This window comes from Pan paniscus, chromosome 16 (genome assembly GCF_029289425.2).
Source record: "Pan paniscus chromosome 16, NHGRI_mPanPan1-v2.0_pri, whole genome shotgun sequence".
In the NCBI taxonomy this organism is placed as follows: Eukaryota; Metazoa; Chordata; class Mammalia; order Primates; family Hominidae; genus Pan; species Pan paniscus.
In genome coordinates, this window is record NC_073265.2 from 73,779,814 (window position 1) to 73,798,401 (window position 18,588).

Genomic DNA, 18,588 nt, shown 5'->3' on the forward strand with positions numbered 1-18,588 from the left:
GCCACTGAGTGACTGCTCGTGCACTAACCAGGCTGCATGGGGTGAGGGGAGAGCTGGAGGGTGGGTGGGGAGAGTGCAAGAAGGTACTCAGGTGAACATGGCTCTCACAGGGGGCCAGAGTTGATGCTTGCGTGGGCCATTTGAGATGGGCACAGGATCTCAGGAATAGAAATATGGGCAGGGGTCTCTGAGATGCCTGCAATGACATCTCTGTGTCCCTAGGAGACACCATGGGAACAGAACAGAGAGCCATGAGTCATGTCACATGACCCACCTCTTCCCCATCCTAGGTTTTTTATTTCTTAGGGACAGGGTCTTGCTCTGTCATGTTGCCCAGGCTGGAGTGCAATGGCTCCCTGTAGCCTTGAACTCCTGGCCTCAAGGGATCCTCCTGCCTCAGCCTTCTGAGTAGCGGGGACTACAGGCATGCACCATGATGCCTGGCTAATTTTTAAAAATTTTCTTGTAGAGACAGAGTCTCACTGTGTTCCCTGGTCTTGAACTCCTGGCTCCAAGGGATCCTCCTGCCTTGGCTTCCTAAAGTGCTGGGATTACAGGCATAAGCCACTGTGCCTGGCCCCAATTCTAGGTTTTCATGTTTTTTGTAACCACATACCTAGGTGTGATACCTTATTGTCTATCTTCTTCTAACCATGGTAACTGCCTTTTAAAATTTTTTTCTGCAGTCATTTAAGTTCTCCTTTTACCTCCTCTTTCTCTGAATTTTCCTTTCCTTTGGTTCCTCCCCATCCCTGAAGACTGTGAACTCTGTGAGATCAGAGAATACCACGTTAATGTATTCCTGCATAGCTTATTCTCTGAATCTGCTGCAGAGTCAGGGCAAGGTCTGGGCAGGCTCATGGTCCAGGTTTGCTGGTTGAATGACTGTCTTCTTGCCTCCTGAACTGAGGACAGCTCTTTACCCTTGGCTGAACTGACTGTTACAATCAAAATGGGAACATTTCCTGGCTACTTCCCACCACTTGGGCCTCATCCCAGACTCTGATAGTTTTGGGGAGAGCTAGCTACAGTTTCTTCACACAGAAAAAGATTTCAGAATAGCTAACTGGTTTCTAAATAGCTAATGTTTACAGACATGATTAGCAACTACTATGTCCATGGTCCTTGATGGGGATGAACACTGAGGAGACTTTGTTCTGTGTGGCTCATGGGTGGAACTGAGGATATCACAACTAATTCCAAGTGGAGTGTGGTAAGCGTTGAAAGGAGACGACCTGGGCAAACCAAACCTTACCTAAGGGCAAGGTTAGGTTCCACTGAACATCATGAAAACCAAAGATTCTGGTGTTCTTTAGAGACATATGATTAGTCTGTGATATCCTTGTGAAGTCATGGAGTTGGAAGGACTTGTCAGGGTTGGACAAGACCATTTCCAGATGTGTGGACTTCCTGGCTTTCCAGGGTATAGGGTGCAGCACACTCAGAGTCCATCCCACATTCGAATGGTTTGGAGGATGGGGACAGAAAGCTTGTGGCAACGAGAAGCTGTGTGACATTCAGCAGAACATGACAGTATATACAGTGACTCTCCCTGTGCCTCCAAATGTACCCCAAACCCACTTCCCTGAAAGAGAAGGCTTTCAGCTAGCCACACCTTTCAGCTGTTACTTATTTTCTAATGTAAACATTTTTTTATAATACAGCTTAGGACCTAATGTGGAAAGTTTGAGAAGATATGTTCTTTTCCATTCAAAAAGAATGGTGAAGTAAAATAACTACTTGTTTTTATTTTATTTTATTTTATTTTTTTTGAGGCATCTCTCTCTGTCACCAGGCTGGAGTGCAGTGGCGCGATCTCGGCTCACTGCAACCTCTGCCTCCCAGGTTCAAGTGATTCTCCTGCCTCAGCCTCCCGAGTAGCTGGGACTACAGGCGCCTGCCACCACGCCTGGCTAATTTTTGTATTTTTAGTAGAGGCGGGGTTTCACCACATTGGCCAGGCTGGTCTCGATCTCTTGACCTCGTGATCCGCCAGCCTCAGCCTCCCAAAGTGCTGGGATTACAGGCGTGACCCACTGCACCTGGCCTGTTTTTCATTATCTAGCATGAGCATTTGTCTCTGCAAATTTTCTTAAAACATAGTTTCCCTGTTGTCTCACTTATCCAGTAGCTGAAATGATTTCCTTAGACTTGTCCAAGCGGCTTCATACCTAGGAGCTTAAGCTGAATATTGGATCCAGGCTCAAGGTTATGGATGAGATAGGATTCAAATTATGCAGGGAGGACATAATTAGGGATGGTTTGAATTAATTACAGAATCATGGAAGTAGGATTATGTTTAGCCTGGTGGTTTCTGGAAAGTGTTGATTGAGATTTGATATTTCCCCAAATCAGAAATTGCTGTTAGTATGATAGCAGCAAGAAACGTTTTCAGATATTAACACTTCCTGAGTGTTCAGGGAGTTAATAGCCTAGGCCCTGAGGACCCTCTATTTCTGAGTGGCTTAAGAAGAAAAGGAAAAGAAGCTTATTGCACAGATGAGTTGTAGGCAAGGGAAGGTTGTAGGGAGTGTTACAGAACATGTCTAACTGCAGACCCGGCTCAAATGTTCAGGTATGTGAGATTGGGATCCCCTTTATGGGTGATCTTTGTGGGGGAGGGCCCTTGTCAACTCCATGAACGCCCAGGTATCTACATTCCTGTGGTGAAACCACAGCAGGAACCCCATCAGTTCAGAAGTCTTACTTGATTCCAGATATTCTCTGGGGTACAACCCTTCTCCTCAAACTCAAGTCTAGAATAATATTCACAGAAAAGATACATCGAATGTGGAATCCCTCCCCACAAAGTGGAGGGTTCTAGATCCTGTTTGCTTCTGCTTCCACAGACTCTCTTAGCCCCTGGCAGAGAGGCCATGGACAGACAAACATTGCCCTTGGGTGACCATCCCTTCCTCTGAGGCGCAGGGAAAGGCACCTTTGAATGATGTGTCTTTCTCACTACAGTTTCTCCTGCTTCTCTTCCCTTTGCCCCCTCACAGTCCTCTCTGCCGCTCACAGTGGGATGTGTGCCTGGGGAGGGAGGGCCGGGCACGGCTTGTGCACCACACAACCTGCCTATGTGGTGGCGCTTCACACCTAGGAACGCACTGTGTCTCTGCTGGCCCTTGAAAGGGTTTGGCATGGTGGTTTGCTTCCTGGGCCCAGGAAGGAGAAGACTGTAAGCCTGAGCATTGTTGGTGAGTTTGTACTGGACTCAGTGCTTACTGATGCCCCTGAAATCTGGGAGATGGACTGGAGAAGGGAACTAAAAGTTCTGGCTTTTGCAGGGGTGGATCCGTTTGTGGTTTGGCACTCCTGCTGGTTGGTCCTGGAGCAGCCAACCATGTTTCACTTCAGCATGTGGTATCCAGGGATGGAGCAGGGGAGCCACAGCTGGCTTTCCAAGGCTGCTTCCCAGCCCCATTTCGGCTGGGTCTCTCCTTTCTGATACCCTTATGAATTAGAGTCCCCCCTTGGGTCTAGACCCCTAGCATTGGCCAGCTTATTCTTTGTCCATTGTGGGTCTGCACTCACAAATGTAGGAGCTTTTTTTCTGAGCCCAAGCTCTAGGAGAGGCTCCTGTGCTCTTAGGACCCTTGAATCACTGAGGGTTGGCTGGCCTTCCCCTCTTGGCATGAATGAAGGCTCTGCTATGCTGGGGGCTCCATCTCTGAGGCTTGACCTACTTATCTGTGTGTCTCCCTCATGCACCAGTGTCCCTGGAGATGAAAGGTGCAGGGTGAAGTAAGGCCCCTCAAACAATGATGGGATGGGACACCTGGGCTTGTAGACTGGCATGCTCAGGAGCCTGGCCCATGGTCAGTAGCTTGCCTATTGTAATGGGTCTGGGTCAGGATTCCATTCAACCCCTTGATACCTGGCCCCAGCCTGGCCAAGAGGCACAAGCTGCCTTGAAGAAAGACTTGCCGGGGTGCTGGAGCTCTGGCCACAGGAAGATGGGCAGGCATGGTAAGACGGAAGCTGCCTTGGACAGGCCAGGCTGTGCTGTTTGTTGTGGGGAAGGCCAGCTCTGAATAGCTCTTTGCCTCTCTTAGGAGCACCTTCTGCTCCATCATTGCTCAGCTCACAGAGGAGACCCAGCCGCTATTTGAGACCACGCTCAAGTCCCGGTCTGTGTCCGAGGACAGCGACGTCAGGTTCACCTGCATCGTCACAGGTAAGGATGCTGTCTGTATGCTCCATGCCAGGGCCTCTGCACAGAGCAGGGTCCAAGGAGGCTGTGAGGACAGGAATGGTGGGGTGGCGGGCTGTGTGCACAAAACTACGTGAGGTGACATTTACTTTCTGAGCTTTCTCTCTAGTTTAACATCCCTGTGTGGGCTGGTGCCCCTTGCTTCCCCCATTCTGGAGCCACATATATACCCTACTCTTCTTCAGAACCTGTCCTCAGTGAAGGTTCCTGACCCTCAGGGATACATCCATGACTAATGGCCTTATTTGTTGCAAGAAAAGAAGTACTCCAATGGAAAGAGATCTTTGAGGCCATCTCCCTGAGTATCCCCATGTTATAGTTGAGTAATTTGAAGGTTGGGAGTCTCAAGCCTGAGAGGAGAATTGCATATGGTGATTCTGACTACAGACCCTGGAGGCAGACTGCCTGGCTTGGAGTCCTGGCTCATCCCCTTTCCAATGATGTTACTGAGCACGTTATATAACCTCTCAGCTGCCTCATCTGTAAAGTGGGGATAATGATAGGATGCACTTCATAGGGTTATTTGAGACTGAATGAGTTAATACATGCAAAGTGTTTGGAGTAGTACCTTATGTACAGTAAGTACCACATAAGAGTTAGAAACTGACTGTTACTTGCATTTCACTGAGCTTCGTGATGGAATTTGAAGCAACCGTTTGGCAGAATAGGAAGCAGAGTGATACTCCTTGGAAGGGGAAGATAATGGGTGGGAGTGCTGGGAGGGTGGTTCCAGACATTGCCTCTCCCCCAGACCACCCAGTAGAGACTCCAACCTGACCAGCCTCAGGGCCCGCAGGACCCACGAATGGGTACCCACCCCTCCCAGCTGTGCAGCTATCAGATCCCAGGCCCAGGCTCCCTCTGGAGAGCCTGTTGTTTCTGTAAGTCAAGGTCATTCGTGGTTTCCAGCTGTGAATTCTGGGGGACTTGATTACCCCAGCCAGTAAACAGCTTCTCACTTGGGCAGTTCTCACCCTTACTCAACCCTCTGAGCTGCAGACTGAGAACACTCTCTGCTCCGAGCGACATAGGTGTGCATCCCATACCTTTGTATGGCGTATGGTGAATTTCGCAAGTTGTCTGTTTCCATTGTCATTGCATTCTTACAAATCCCTATGAAGTAAGTGCTATTTTTAGTCAAATTTTACCAAGGAGGAAGCTGAGAGAGGCTGATGCGTTGCCAAAGTCCGCAGCACTAGTGAGGGAGACACTGCTTTTGCTCTCCGGCATCTGATGCTGCTTCCCGCCTGTATCTCCTGTGTTACTGTGGCACTTACAGTTTCCTAGAAAAACCCGGTTCTTTCACAGCTTCGTGCTTTTGCACATCTCATTTTCTCTATTTAGAAAGTCCTTAATCCTTCTTTTTAAAGAAAATTAAATTTTACTTTGTCAAATAAATATATGCACATAATTAAGACTTCAAATTATACTAAAAGGCATATTTCAAAATACAGCAGTTCACCCCTCTCAATTTGTCTTCCCAGAAGCAACTGTTTTCAGCTTTTAGCTGTTTCTTCTGGCACGTATACATTTCCATCATGCTGAGTACTACGTGAAATTCTTCAGTTTTAGATGTTCTCTATTGTCTTCCTGTTATGGTAGATAAGGAATTAGCTCTTTTATACCATCATTTTCTCTGTTTCCCTGAACTTATCTTCTTCATATAATTATATTGACAGCAGTTGTGGAACTTTGGTTCTTGTCTTCTTAGTTTTAAAAAATTTAAACAAAAGACACACAGCAAAGGAGATAGAACAATTTATTGCAAAGGAAAAAGAATACTGTAAAAGTTAGGTGCAGAATAGACAGGACACCCTGAGAGAGAGAAGATTCAGCATGGGCTTCTCGTGAGGATGAGACAGCAAAGACTGGTACCTAGGGCGACTCCGTTTCTGTAAGTCTTACATGATTATTCATGAGGAGGTAGGAAGAGGTGTTGCTCGTAAGCATGTTCTGGGTGGTCCTCTGGGTGCACATGCGCAGTAGCTGTACATGCTTGTTTATACATCATGAGTATCTGGGACCACAGGCGCGTGCCACCACACCCATGCTAATGAGACATGCATCTTAAATCTCCACCCAGGGGTGTGTTTTTTACTATTACAATGAGCAAAGGGTGAGTTTAAGGACAGGTAAAATCAAAATGCTCCTGCTCTCTACATGGGAATTCCCTACTGGAGACAGCTTTGCTTGAAAGAACTTTAGAATGCTCATGCTGGGGCTTATTGTGTTGACTGTATGGTCTGGATGGTTGCTGTGTCCTGAGGACATGGTTACTTCCTTGACTCTTATTAATGATAGTTTTCTAAAACTATCCTGCTTCAGTTATATCATGATTTTTGCTTTAATCAACATTTACTGTTTACCTTATTATGCCTATGCAATATTATTCATAACTGAACACTGTAGCATACTATGCTTATATTTTTTTCTTTGGTTTTTCCTGAGGTTAGTACTTTCCATAGTTTTTCATTTGTTTCTTTTTTTTGTATCTGTTGCTAATTTTTCTTATACCTCCTAATAGCCTCTTAATACGATATTCTGCAAGGTCAATGACATCAGTAATCTGGCAGTTACTTTCCTTGGAGATATTCCTCTTGGAGCTCTCCATTCTTCTTTTATCGGAACTGCTAGGCTTTTAGGGCCTGATACACAGCTGTTATCCTGGGTCTTCCCTTTGCTTTTCTGTGGATTTAATTCAGCTTCCTGGATCTCATGTCTTCCTTTCTTGGTTTATTTTTTTGCGTTATTGAATACTGCCCCAGTGGTTTCATCAGGTCCTGAAGATGGTGCAGTAGCAGAGGGCATAGTGATGGCAAGGTCTGGACCTTGCTCTCCCTTGAGTCCCTCTGGTCTAATGTGCCTTCGTTTCTCTGCATCTGGTACACAGTTACCATCCTCTAGATTTGGTTTACCTCTCTTCTGTGGTAACTTTCTGCTTTTTGTATTCTACATTTTTTTCTTTCTTGATTTACATTCTTATTTTGGTAGCTTTCTAGAAAGAGTACATGGGAAGTAGATGTTGGATTCCTTGTGTCTGAAAATGTTTTTGTTTGTTTGTTGGTTTGGTTGGTTTGTTTTTTGAGGCAAGGTTTCCTCTGTCACCCCGGCTGGAGTGCAGTGGCATGATCACAGATCACTGCAGCCTCAACCTCCCCGGCTCAGGTGATCCTCCTGCCTCAGCCTCCTGAGTAGCTGGGACCACAGGCATGTGCCACCACACCCAACTTATTTTGTGTGTGTGTGTATGTGTGTGTGTGTGATAGAGACTAAGTCCTACTATGTTGCCAGGCTGGTCTCAAACTCCTGGGCTCAAGCAATCCTCCCACCTTGGCCTCCCAAAGTGCTGGGATTATAGTAGGCATGAGTCACTGTGCCCGGCCTCTTTTTTTCTACTTTACTTTTTCTTGCGAATTTGGCTGGGTATAGAATTATAAGCTGAAAATAATTTCCCTTCAGAATTTTAGACATTGTTCCATTATCTTTTTGCTTCCAGTGTTGCTTTTCAGAGTGAGAAGACAGTTTGATCCTAATTCCTTGCATATGACCAGTTTTTCTCTCTGGAAGCTTGTAAGAGTGTTCTGGTATTTCATAATGATGTATTTTGATATGAGTCTCTTCACCCTGGAACATGCTTAGATGCTTTCAGTTGGAAACGGAGAGCCTTTAGTTCTGGGAAATTTGATTTTATCCTCCTGTTTTCTGTCGTCTTACTTTACGAACTCCTGTTTGGATAGCTGTTCCCCTGGTCGTGGACTTTTATTTTCTTATCCTTTATTCCCCTTTCATCTATTTGTCTTTTGCTGTACTTTCTGGGAGATTTCCTTAGTTTTATCTTTCAACTCTTCTACTGAATTTTAATTTCCAAGGGTTTTAATTTTTGTCATTTTCTGTAGCATCCTGCACTTTTCATGAATGTAGTATCTTTTCTTAGCTCTCTGAGATGCTTATTAATGATAGTTTTCTAAAAGCTTCCTTTTCCTTGCATAGTTTTTCTTCTGTCTTGCTTTTTCTCTGTTTAATTTAATTTTGTCATTAATCTTCGATTGTAGGCTTTCCTCCCATATCTAGAAATCTTTGGCTGTCAGATAATGAGCAAGAGTAGGAGACTTAAAAGCTGATCAGAGGTTCTGAGCAAGGAGGAGGGGCCTGAAAACTTGGCTGTTTACTGTAGGGTGACCTAGGTAGCCACTGTTGGGAACTGCCAAGTAAGTTTCTTTAGTTCCTTCCTCTTGAACTTGCTAGGTTTCCTAGCGAAAGGTTTTCTGGGAGTTATGCAGATCAGAGGGTTGGGTGGGCTCTCAGCGTAAGACATTTATTTTATGATATATGGTTATTACATTTTTCTGTTTTTCATAGAATAGTCATGCCCTCAGTTATGCTGGCTTACTCTCAGGGCAGATTTTTACATTTCCAAATAATAAACTTCACCTTTGGCTGTGGTGGGGAAGGAGCAGTCATCCAGTGAGATAGAATGGTTGAAGGGTTCCAAAGATTTATTTTTTAAGCATCTTTGAACCTTTCCTCCTTCCTCTTTCTCCCAGTTCCAGAGGTACCAAATTGCCAATTCTTAGGCCCCTTTGGGGATTTTCTGGTGTCGAAAGGATAGTTCTCAGTTTTCTCCACTGCTAGCTTAGGGTTGAGCTGTCTTGAGTCTGCTAAGTCAGTTTCCACTTGTCCATCTGCTTTCTAACTTTCAAAATTTTGTTGCTCCTCTTACTCTCCTTGCCTGTTCACTTCATCTTTGTGCTTTTACATATGTTGATTAAAAAGTCTTTTCAGGGCAGTTTAGTGAGTTTGAGGGAGGGTATGAAGATAGATGGCATGTTCATTCTGCCTTTTTACCTAGAAGCCTACTCTTTTTCCGCCTGGCAAATTCCTTCTCATCTTTCAAGGGGCTTGCCCTCTGGGAGGTCATCTCCAGTGTTTCCAGGAGAGCTCTTGCTCCATCCTCCACCACATAGTTTTTTTGTTTACACATCTCTCTCTCCAACAAGATCGTGACATCTACAAGGACAGGGCATACACCTGACACATCATGCCTCTCCAGAGCTGGCACAAAGATGCTCAGTACATATCAAATGACCACAGTGAAGCTTGACTGTGCTGATGACAAAACCAGTACCTTTTCCACTTGCCATATTGCCTGTTCATTTCAGCCACAGCTTTGGTACCTTGGTAACAGCAGCTGCAGTGGGGACCTGGGACCACTTGAGAGATGCAGGTGTCAGGGATGGCTCTCCCTCCTCTCCTTTTCCATTCTGTTCTTTGTAGCCATGGAGTTTAAGAGCAATGTGGAGATGTCAGACATGAGTCTGGCTTATAGAATCATGGGGTATTTTATCAAATACTCCCAGTGTCATCAAGGAAGTAAGCTGTTCCCTCTTTCAAGCCCAATCCAAAGGAGCAACCTTTTCTGCCACATCTCATGATGACCAGGCAGGGCTGCTCAGACATTTATTTTATGATATATGGTTGTATATCATACAACCTACCTACTGTGTATATCATAGCACTTACTGTGCTGAGACCTACAACGCCACCAATGGAGTCTGTAAGGTTTCTGGGGCTCTGGCTATCTCTGATATCCATACCTTAGTCCATTGTTGATCTTCTCCTTTCCTGCCCCCACTCATCCTCACATACATTCAGAATCTCAGCTTACCTGAGTTTTGTGTAGCACATTAGGAAAGAGGTCTCTATGATCACCATAGTACACCTCAAACAAGCCTTTTCTAATTAGCAAGGAGAAAATGCAGGCTGTAGGAGAGGGAAAGGAAGGAGAGGAGGGGCAATGCAGAAGGTTCTGCAAACTAAAGAGTCAGGGTTAGACACGGGAGCTCTCTAGTCTGGAGAGGTGGCAGGTGGATGGATCTCTGGCTGAGACTGGCCTCTGTGTGAGGCTGCTGTTCTGCTCTTGGCTTGTCTCCAGAGTGACCACACGTGCACTCTTCCTTCCTCACTGCTGATAGCATTTCCTAAACAAGGCTAGGATGAGTCAGCCCACCAGGGCCCTGTCAGGCAGAGGTGATGCTTTCCTGGTGGTCAGAACTTAGTCCAGGTGAGGGAGAGTCATCTGCGCCAGTGCTCCTGCTGGCTGACCTGTGATGGAAGCCCTTGGGGTCACAGAGAAGACAGGCAAGGCCCTGGGGTTCTTCCAACTCACAGTAGGCTTGTGGGAAGATAGTGGGCCTCCGCTAGCTCCTGTCTCCCCCAGGGACCCCTCTGGCCAGAGTGCTACTGTCTTCCTTGAGGCAGCCTACTGTCTCCAGCACAGGGGCTTCCCTCCTCCACTCTCCTCAGCTCTGTTGTAGATTCTGTGTTGTGTGTGTGTGTGTGTGTGTGTGTGTGTGTGTTTGCATGTGGGTGCACATGTTCATATTGGGCTGGAAGGAGGAAGCATCAATATTGGGCAGGTTGCACAAAGGGATTGAGTCTTCTGAAACAGGACCATGTTCCTGAAGAAACTTTTTTTAGAGAAGTAAGTCTAATATAATGACTGTTGGAAGCAAAAACTTATATATTGGTCCCAGAAACCCCAGTGGAAAGAGTACTGGAGAAAGGAAAAGGAAACCTAGGGCTTTGCCATTTGCCAGCTGTGTGACCCTGGGTGTTACTTAGCTTCTTTGAGCCTCATTTTCCTTTTGTATAAAATAGGAATTAAAATACCAGCCTGTGTTATAAAAGAGAGAGATTTGAATTCTGGCTCTCTACTTGCTAGCTAGATAACTTTGGACAAGAGCTTTAATTTCATGAGCTGGGATTTCCTCGTCCTTAAATTGGAGATTAGTAGCAGAGTACATTCCTCATAGGATTTTTGTGAGGATTAGATGAGATAATACATGAGAAGTATTCAGCTTAGTATCTGGCACATAGTAAGTCTTCATTAATGTTAGCAATCATTTGCACAGGAGTGTTCTGAGGGTCAAATGAAATTCTATGTATTTGAAAGCTTTTTGAAAACTTTAAATTTCCATTCATTATTCTTTTGAATCGGAGCTTCTGTGAACTGGGAATGGTTGGGACAAGGCTGCAAGTTTCCAAGCTGGGTTCTTGAGTCAGGTCTGCTGGCTGTGAAACAGAGGTCACAGGGTGTGAATGGGCTGAGGGAAGTCCACAGGCTCAAGTGCCGCCGTGGGCTGTCCTGGCCAGGGCCGGAAGTGTGTGCACACCTGCCTGTGGACATGCACAAATGCACAGCTGGGAGTGAAGGACCCGGAGCCCTCCTGCTTTTATGCATTTTAGGATATAGTTCACATTATTCAGGGCTCAAGGCAATGTGTTCTCCCAAATAAATTTGCTTCCAAAGCTCATTGTGGCTATGAAGCCCTAAGCTGTCGGGTTGGCCCCCACTGTGTAGAGGCAGCACCAGAGGGTGGCATGGAGGCTGAGGCCCCGGCCCTGGGGCTGTGGGGTCCATTCAGCTCCTCCCTCCTTGCCCCACCCCTGCCCTCTTGCCCAAGCATTTGACTGGACTCAGATGCCCTGGAGACTGAGGCTGTGCTGGGCAGGTCATGGGGCAGGGAGGCTCTGAGCTGGGTCCTTGTAGGGATGAGATCATCTCACAGGATGGTGAGGACACCTGTGCTGGCTCTGGTCACACACACAGTGATGTAACCAGGGGGTTTAGCTCACAGTGGAAACATGGGGCTCGCTTTACAGCCAGGGCTGCCCAGAGTTTGTTCCTGGCCGACGCTGCTGCAGCCTCGCCTCCCCTGCTCCCTGCTCCTGTACACAGTTCCCCAGCATGCCCTTTGCTTGTCACCCTCCCCTTCTCATGTTGGGGTTCCCTTGTCAGGCATGCCCTTCCCATCCACCTTGTGTGTTCACCCTACTTACTCATTTACTTATCGTCCCACAGATTTCTTTTAAGTAATTACCACACCACAGTGTCAGGCACTGTCTTAGGTGGTGGGGATATAGCAGTGAACAAGATACAGTTTCTACCCACATGGGACCTAAGTCTAGCAGGAGAGATAGGCAAGGAAATAGTCAATGACAGTATTGTGATTAGTGCTGTGAAGGGGAAGTGCAGGTGACGTTAGAGCTGAGGGGAAGCGGGAGATCAGAGGGACTGAACCCATCTTTCCTGAAATCCTGCCCACCCTCCAAGTTGAGTTCAGGTGCCACTCACTACAAAAGCTTTCCTGAGTCCCTAGCCAGAGGTGATTGCTCCCTTCTCTGCAGCCCTAAGCACTTAGTGCATTGCTTCATTTATTCATCTATAAATATTTAATGAGTGTTGATTCCATACCAGGGACTATTCTAGGAACTGGGGACACAGCAGTGAATAACACAGATAAGTCCCTGCTGTCATGGAGCTGATATTTGTCATGGAAAGGATGGACATAAACCAACACACTCCTAAGTGTATAATATGTCAGGTAGCAATGTGTTCTATGAAGAAAAATAAACATAGTAAGAGGAATAGCAAGTGCCTGGGAGACAGCATTGCTGCTTTACACGGGGTGGAAGGGAAGGCCTCTCTAGGGAAGTAACAGAGCCCTGCAAGAGTCAAAGCCTGGTGCTCCTGTGGTGTGTGAGGCAAGCCAGCAGGACCACATGGGTGGGTGCATCAAGCTGGGGGAGAGTGGAGGGAGGTGGGGCCAGCATGGTCACAGGGCCCAGATCATGAGGGCTGCGTGAAATGGAGCTAATTGGGGTGTTTTGAACAAAGGGGCACCATGATCTGACATTATTTTAAAAGGATCACTCTGTCTTTTCTGCTGAGAATGGGCTGAATAGAGCCAAGCAGCAAGATCAGTGAGGAGGTTATTAAAGAAATTGAGGTGTGAGATGATGGGAATGTGCACCAGGCTGTTGGTGGGGAATGGCAAGGAGTGATCAGATTCTAGATATATTCTAAGGGAGGGCCAGCAAGATTGCCTGATGGAGTAGAGGTGAGGCAAGTAAAGGAATACAGCATTGCCTCCAGGTGTTGGCCTGAGCCAAATACAGGGATGAAGTTGCTATTTACTGAGATTTGTGGGAACTGGCTTGGAGGGCGGACTAAGGAGCTTGGATGGGACATGGTAAGCTTGATACCTCTTGGACCTTCAAGTGGAAATGCCAGATATGCAGTCAGAAATAATGACCAGGGTAGAAGACTGGGCTGGAGATAGAAATTTGGGAGTCCATGAGCATACATATATTTGAAAGCCACAGGACAGAATTAGGACCTCCTGGGTTGTGAGTATGGATAGAGAATGGAAAATGGTTCTGGGGCCTGAGCTTTGGGGCAAGTCTAGGTGGGAGGGGAGGACTGATGAAGAGCTCAGGAAAAGTGGCCAGTGAAGTAGGAGGAGCAGCCAGAAAGAGTGGTGTCCTAGAAGCAAGTGAACCAAAGGTTTCAGGAAGTGGGGTTGGTGATGCTGATGGGTTAGGCAGATGGGCATAGGAATTGGATTTGGCAATGTACAAGTCATGGGTGACTTTGACAAGAGCAATTCTGGTGCAAGAGAGGCTATAAAGTCTGATTTGAGGAAGGAAAATGAAGATAGTGAGTACAGGCAGCTCTTTCAAAGAATTTTTCTGTAAAGCAGAGAGCAGAGAAATGAGAGCAGGGGCTGGAGGAGGCTGTGGGGTCAAAGGAATTTCTTTTTAAAGAAGGACACAGTAGAGCAGGCTTGTACGCTGATGAGAAAGATGTAACAGAGAGGAAAAGTCTGATGATGCAGGAGCGAGCAGGAATAATTGCTGGAGAAATGTCCTTGATTAGGCACGAGCAGGTGGGATCCAGTGAGGGGCCGCTTTACTTAGGAGCGTGGTGCATCCGTAGGCAGTAGGAAAGGCAGAGCGCCTGTGCAGATGCTAGGTGCATTGCTGCCTTGTGCGGGTGCATGCCATGTCTCACCTTTTCTATCACACAATAAGCTCCTGGAGAGCAGAGACCGTGTCTTATGTGCTTCTGTGTCCTCATAACCCTAACTTGCCAGTCATATGTACTTAATATATATCTTTGAGTGAATGTATGTTAGCAGTCTCATATCGAGCAAGTAACGCAGATCAGTCAGCTTAAGAAATGAAGCAGGATTCATTGGTAAGTCCAGAGGGGCTTCTTATGGAATTGACAAGAGGAGGGCAGCTGTGCCCAGGCAAGGAATGGAACTAGTACTTGGAAGCATCTTGCAACTCTCTCTGTCTTCCACCTCTTATTCAATCCTGAACATCAACTTCCTTTTTCCATCTCTCACTGTAGTGTTTGCTTCTCAGTCCATGTGGCAGAACATGGCTGCTCTACTCTTTTGAAGCTAAATTTTTCAGATACAATGGTAGACTGTCTCTAGGTCCTAATTCCCAAATACTTGGTCAAAGAATTAGCTAGATTAGCTGATCTGGTGTCCGTTACTGGACCAATCCACTATGGCCAGAGAGGTAAGGGACACGTGACAGTAACAGCTGGGAGCTCCTCCTGTGGGTGGGCTGGAAGTGCTCAGAGAAGGGGCTGGGCAGACACCTCAGTCGGTGTCACTGCAGTGACAGGGTGGGTAGGAAGGTGTAGATGTGTGGACAGATGGATAATAGGTAAATGAATGAACGGGTGGACAGATAGATGCTTTAGCCATGTTTTCAAATAATCCTAACAGCTCAGGAACCTGAAATGAAAGGAGGAGGGCTCTTGGAAGGGATGATCATGGTGGGACATAAGGGAGGAGACCCCTGAGGATAGAGCCCTTACTGCAGTTGAGGAAGTAGAATGGGCCACTATAGAAGGAAGCTTATTCCCAGTAGCCAAGGATTTCTGGAAACTCCTTGTCTCCCTTCCCATTAGGAAGCTAGAAAGTTTCTCCTCCATATTTTCCTTCCTATTGCTGAAGGGGAATTGTTTTCAGCTTTGACAGGGACCAGCTTCTAAAAATAAGCTGAGCTATCATACAGTGGCTCGGTTCTTCCAGCAAGCCTGGGGCAGGTGGTCCTGTCCAGTCTCTTCAGGTGGTCTGGGAAGCCACGGCCTCGTGTTCTCTCCTCCCATTATTATTATTATTATTATTATTATTATTATTGAGATGGAGTCTCACTATCGCCTAGGCTAGAGTGCAGTGGCAAGATCTTGGCTCACTGCAACCTCGGACTCCTGGGTTCAAGCGATTCTCCTGCCTCAGCCTCTCAAGCAGCTGGGATTACAGGAGCCCGCCACCACGTCCGGGTAATTTTTTTGTAGTTTTAGTAGAGACTGGGTTTTACCATGTTGACCAGGCTGGTCTTAAACTCGTGACCTCAGGTGATCTGCCTGCCTCAGCCTCCCAAAGGGCTGGGATTACAGGCGTGAGCCACCGTGCCCGGCCTCTTCCCATTATTTTGGAACTGGCCTTGCTGTAACCCAGTCTCCTGCTTCTTTCTCAGGATACCCAGAGCCAGAGGTGACCTGGTACAAGGATGATACGGAGCTGGACCGCTACTGTGGCTTGCCAAAATATGAGATCACTCATCAGGGCAACCGCCACACACTGCAGCTGTACAGGTGAGGGAGAAGGCCTGTTTTGCTCTCTCTGCCCTCCCGAGGGCCCTCTGGCTGGGGTCCTGCCCTCAGAAATGGAGCAGTCTGGATGGAGATGCCCAGGCACTCTCTGGGGATGGAGGGCAGGATTCTGCTGTGTGGTTGAACCACCTGGTGAACCACATCTGCCTTCCAGTGTCTGGGAGCTCCTAAGGCCAGAGTGGGAGTATTCCTGACAGTCAAAGAGCTGGTGCAGCCAGCAGAGGTCCTGACCTACAGAAATATTTTCCATGAGGTCAGCGGCCAAAAAAAGCAACTGTATCATCATGACTTCACGAGGGGCTGTGTTGGTCACCTGCTTCTGAAGGGAGCTCTCCTGGGCCCCAAGCCTAATCCCTCCTGGGACAGTATGGCCTTGGTCAGCCGCCACCTTTTTGCCAGCCTCAGTTCCCTCAGCTGTAATGGAGGGTGTTGTATGTTGTGACGTGTGAGATGGGGCGTAGCACACGGCAGGGCTTGCTGTAGGGAGGGGGAAGTGTGCCCGGCTCTGAACGGCTCTGGCTGGGGGGTGTGGGGGCTCTCACCTCCCAGGAGGGGAGAGGTGGCACCTCCCGCTCCTACCTCTAGGTGTCGAGAAGAAGATGCCGCCATCTACCAGGCCTCTGCCCAGAACAGCAAGGGCATTGTGTCCTGCTCAGGGGTCCTGGAGGTGGGCACCATGACCGAGTACAAGATCCACCAGCGCTGGTTCGCCAAGTTGAAGCGCAAGGCTGCGGCAAAGCTGCGCGAGATCGAGCAGAGCTGGAAGCACGAGAAGGCGGTGCCTGGGGAGGCCGACACTCTGCGCAAGCTCAGCCCCGACCGCTTCCAGCGAAAGCGGCGATTGAGCGGGGCTCAAGCGCCGGGCCCCTCGGTCCCTACCAGGGAGCCTGAGGGTGGGACCCTGGCGGCTTGGCAGGAGGGAGAGACTGGGACTGCTCAGCACTCAGGTTTGGGCCTGATCAACAGTTTTGCTTCTGGAGAAGTGACCACCAACGGGGAGGCTGCCCCCGAGAATGGAGAGGACGGAGAGCATGGCTTGCTGACATACATCTGTGACGCCATGGAGCTGGGGCCTCAGAGAGCCCTCAAAGAGGAGAGTGGGGCCAAGAAGAAAAAGAAAGATGAGGAATCCAAGCAAGGCCTGCGGAAGCTAGAGTTAGAGAAGGCAGCCCAAAGCCGCCGTTCTTCAGAAAACTGCATCCCCAGCTCAGACGAGCCTGACTCCTGTGGGACTCAGGGGCCCGTGGGCGTGGAGCAGGTTCAGACCCAGCCCAGAGGCAGGGCTGCGCGGGGGCCTGGGTCCTCTGGCACAGATAGTACCAGGAAGCCAGCCTCTGCTGTGGGCACTCCAGACAAGGCCCAGAAGGCCCCTGGCCCAGGCCCAGGCCAGGAAGTGTATTTCTCCTTGAAGGACATGTACCTGGAGAACACCCAGGCAGTCAGGCCTCTTGGGGAAGAGGGACCCCAGACCCTGAGTGTCCGGGCGCCTGGAGAGAGTCCCAAGGGGAAGGCATCCCTCAGGGCTAGAAGCGAGGGGGTGCCTGGCGCTCCTGGCCAGCCCACACACTCCTTGACCCCCCAGCCGACTAGGCCTTTCAACAGAAAGAGATTTGCCCCTCCAAAGCCCAAAGGAGAGGCCACCACTGACAGCAAGCCCATTTCTTCTCTGAGTCAAGCTCCAGAATGCGGGGCCCAGAGCTTAGGAAAGGCCCCACCTCAGGCCTCTGTGCAGGTGCCGACACCCCCTGCCCGGCGGAGACATGGCACCCGGGACAGCCCGTTGCAGGGGCAAGCAGGCCACAGGACTCCAGGAGAGGTAAGTGTGGGTGTTGGGTGCCTGGAGGCCGCTCTGGGAAGCTGACCTCATGGAAACTCTTGCTGCAACTGCTGGGCAGCCAGTGAGCAGTGGGCTATTTATAGAAAGGGGTGGGGAGGGACTGGAGTGCCAGCTACAGGGACCGCAGGCATGCCCTTTGCCCCAGCCAGTTTCCAGATGCCAGGCATGTGGGCAGCACAGCCTGACTGTGACCCTCTTCTGGGAGTGTAGGAGTTCACAGCCAAGGGGACTGTGCCCCGGAGGGAGGTGGAAGAAGATAATGTTCTCTGGGGTGGGAAAGGGGGCCAGTGGAGAGCTTTCTGTGGGCTTTGCTGAGGCAACAGTGTTTCATGGGGGAGACGGAGGAGCAGGTGTGCGCTGTAGTGTACAGCAGGTGGCAACTTGGCTACTCATTCGATTTTTAACAAAGCTGAATGTCCAGGAAATGCTGTTTAAATCTGGGTTTATCTAAGGTTCTGGAGTCAGGCATACCTATATGCAAATCTGACTGCCTTAACATGGCGTGATCTAGAGCAAGTTGTAAAACTGGAAGAATAATCATAACAATACCTACTTCGTAGGGCTGTTGTAAGAATCTGGTGCCCTCTAAGAACTAAGTAAGTGGCAGTTGGGATCAGATATGACTATGGTGGGAAACAGAGGCAAAGTGTTTTTACTTGGTAACAGGAGTGCCATCATCTTCTAGGGAACAGGTAGCTGACAGAGAAAAGATTATGTTTTGTGTGGAGACGGGGGTAGTGGAGTGTCCACTCCCCAAAGAGGCAGATGGGTGGCAGCGTTAAGGAGCTTGAGGGGTGGGATTGAGAGGGCAGGAAGGAAACAATTCGTCCCTTTTGGTTATTTCTTTATGTTTCAGGGGCTTGGGGGGCATTATTTCACAGAGGTTTTGGGAGACAGAGTGTTTTATAGTGGGACAGAAAGAAGACAGAAGACAGTGTTTCTTATGAGTGGCAGAAGGAAAAGTATTTCAAGAGTGGGGCTGGGGTGGATAAAATAGATAGAACATATTTACACTGAGACAAATACTGGTTATTTATTTGAAATCCCAATTTAACT

The 18,588-nt window shown here is 48.3% G+C and overlaps 1 protein-coding gene across 2 annotated transcripts in view; it reads left to right on the top strand.

Annotated features, from left to right (window-relative positions):
* Nucleotides 1-18,588, top strand: part of ALPK3 (alpha kinase 3) — a 53,122-nt gene that overhangs the window by 6,238 nt on the left and 28,296 nt on the right. For both annotated transcript variants that reach the window (XM_034939328.4, XM_008959582.4), the window contains 3 exons: nucleotides 4,059-4,180; nucleotides 15,560-15,677; nucleotides 16,281-17,511. In XM_034939328.4, the coding sequence (XP_034795219.4) occupies nucleotides 4,059-4,180; nucleotides 15,560-15,677; nucleotides 16,281-17,511 (1,471 nt within the window). The remainder of the gene's footprint in view (nucleotides 1-4,058; nucleotides 4,181-15,559; nucleotides 15,678-16,280; nucleotides 17,512-18,588) is intronic.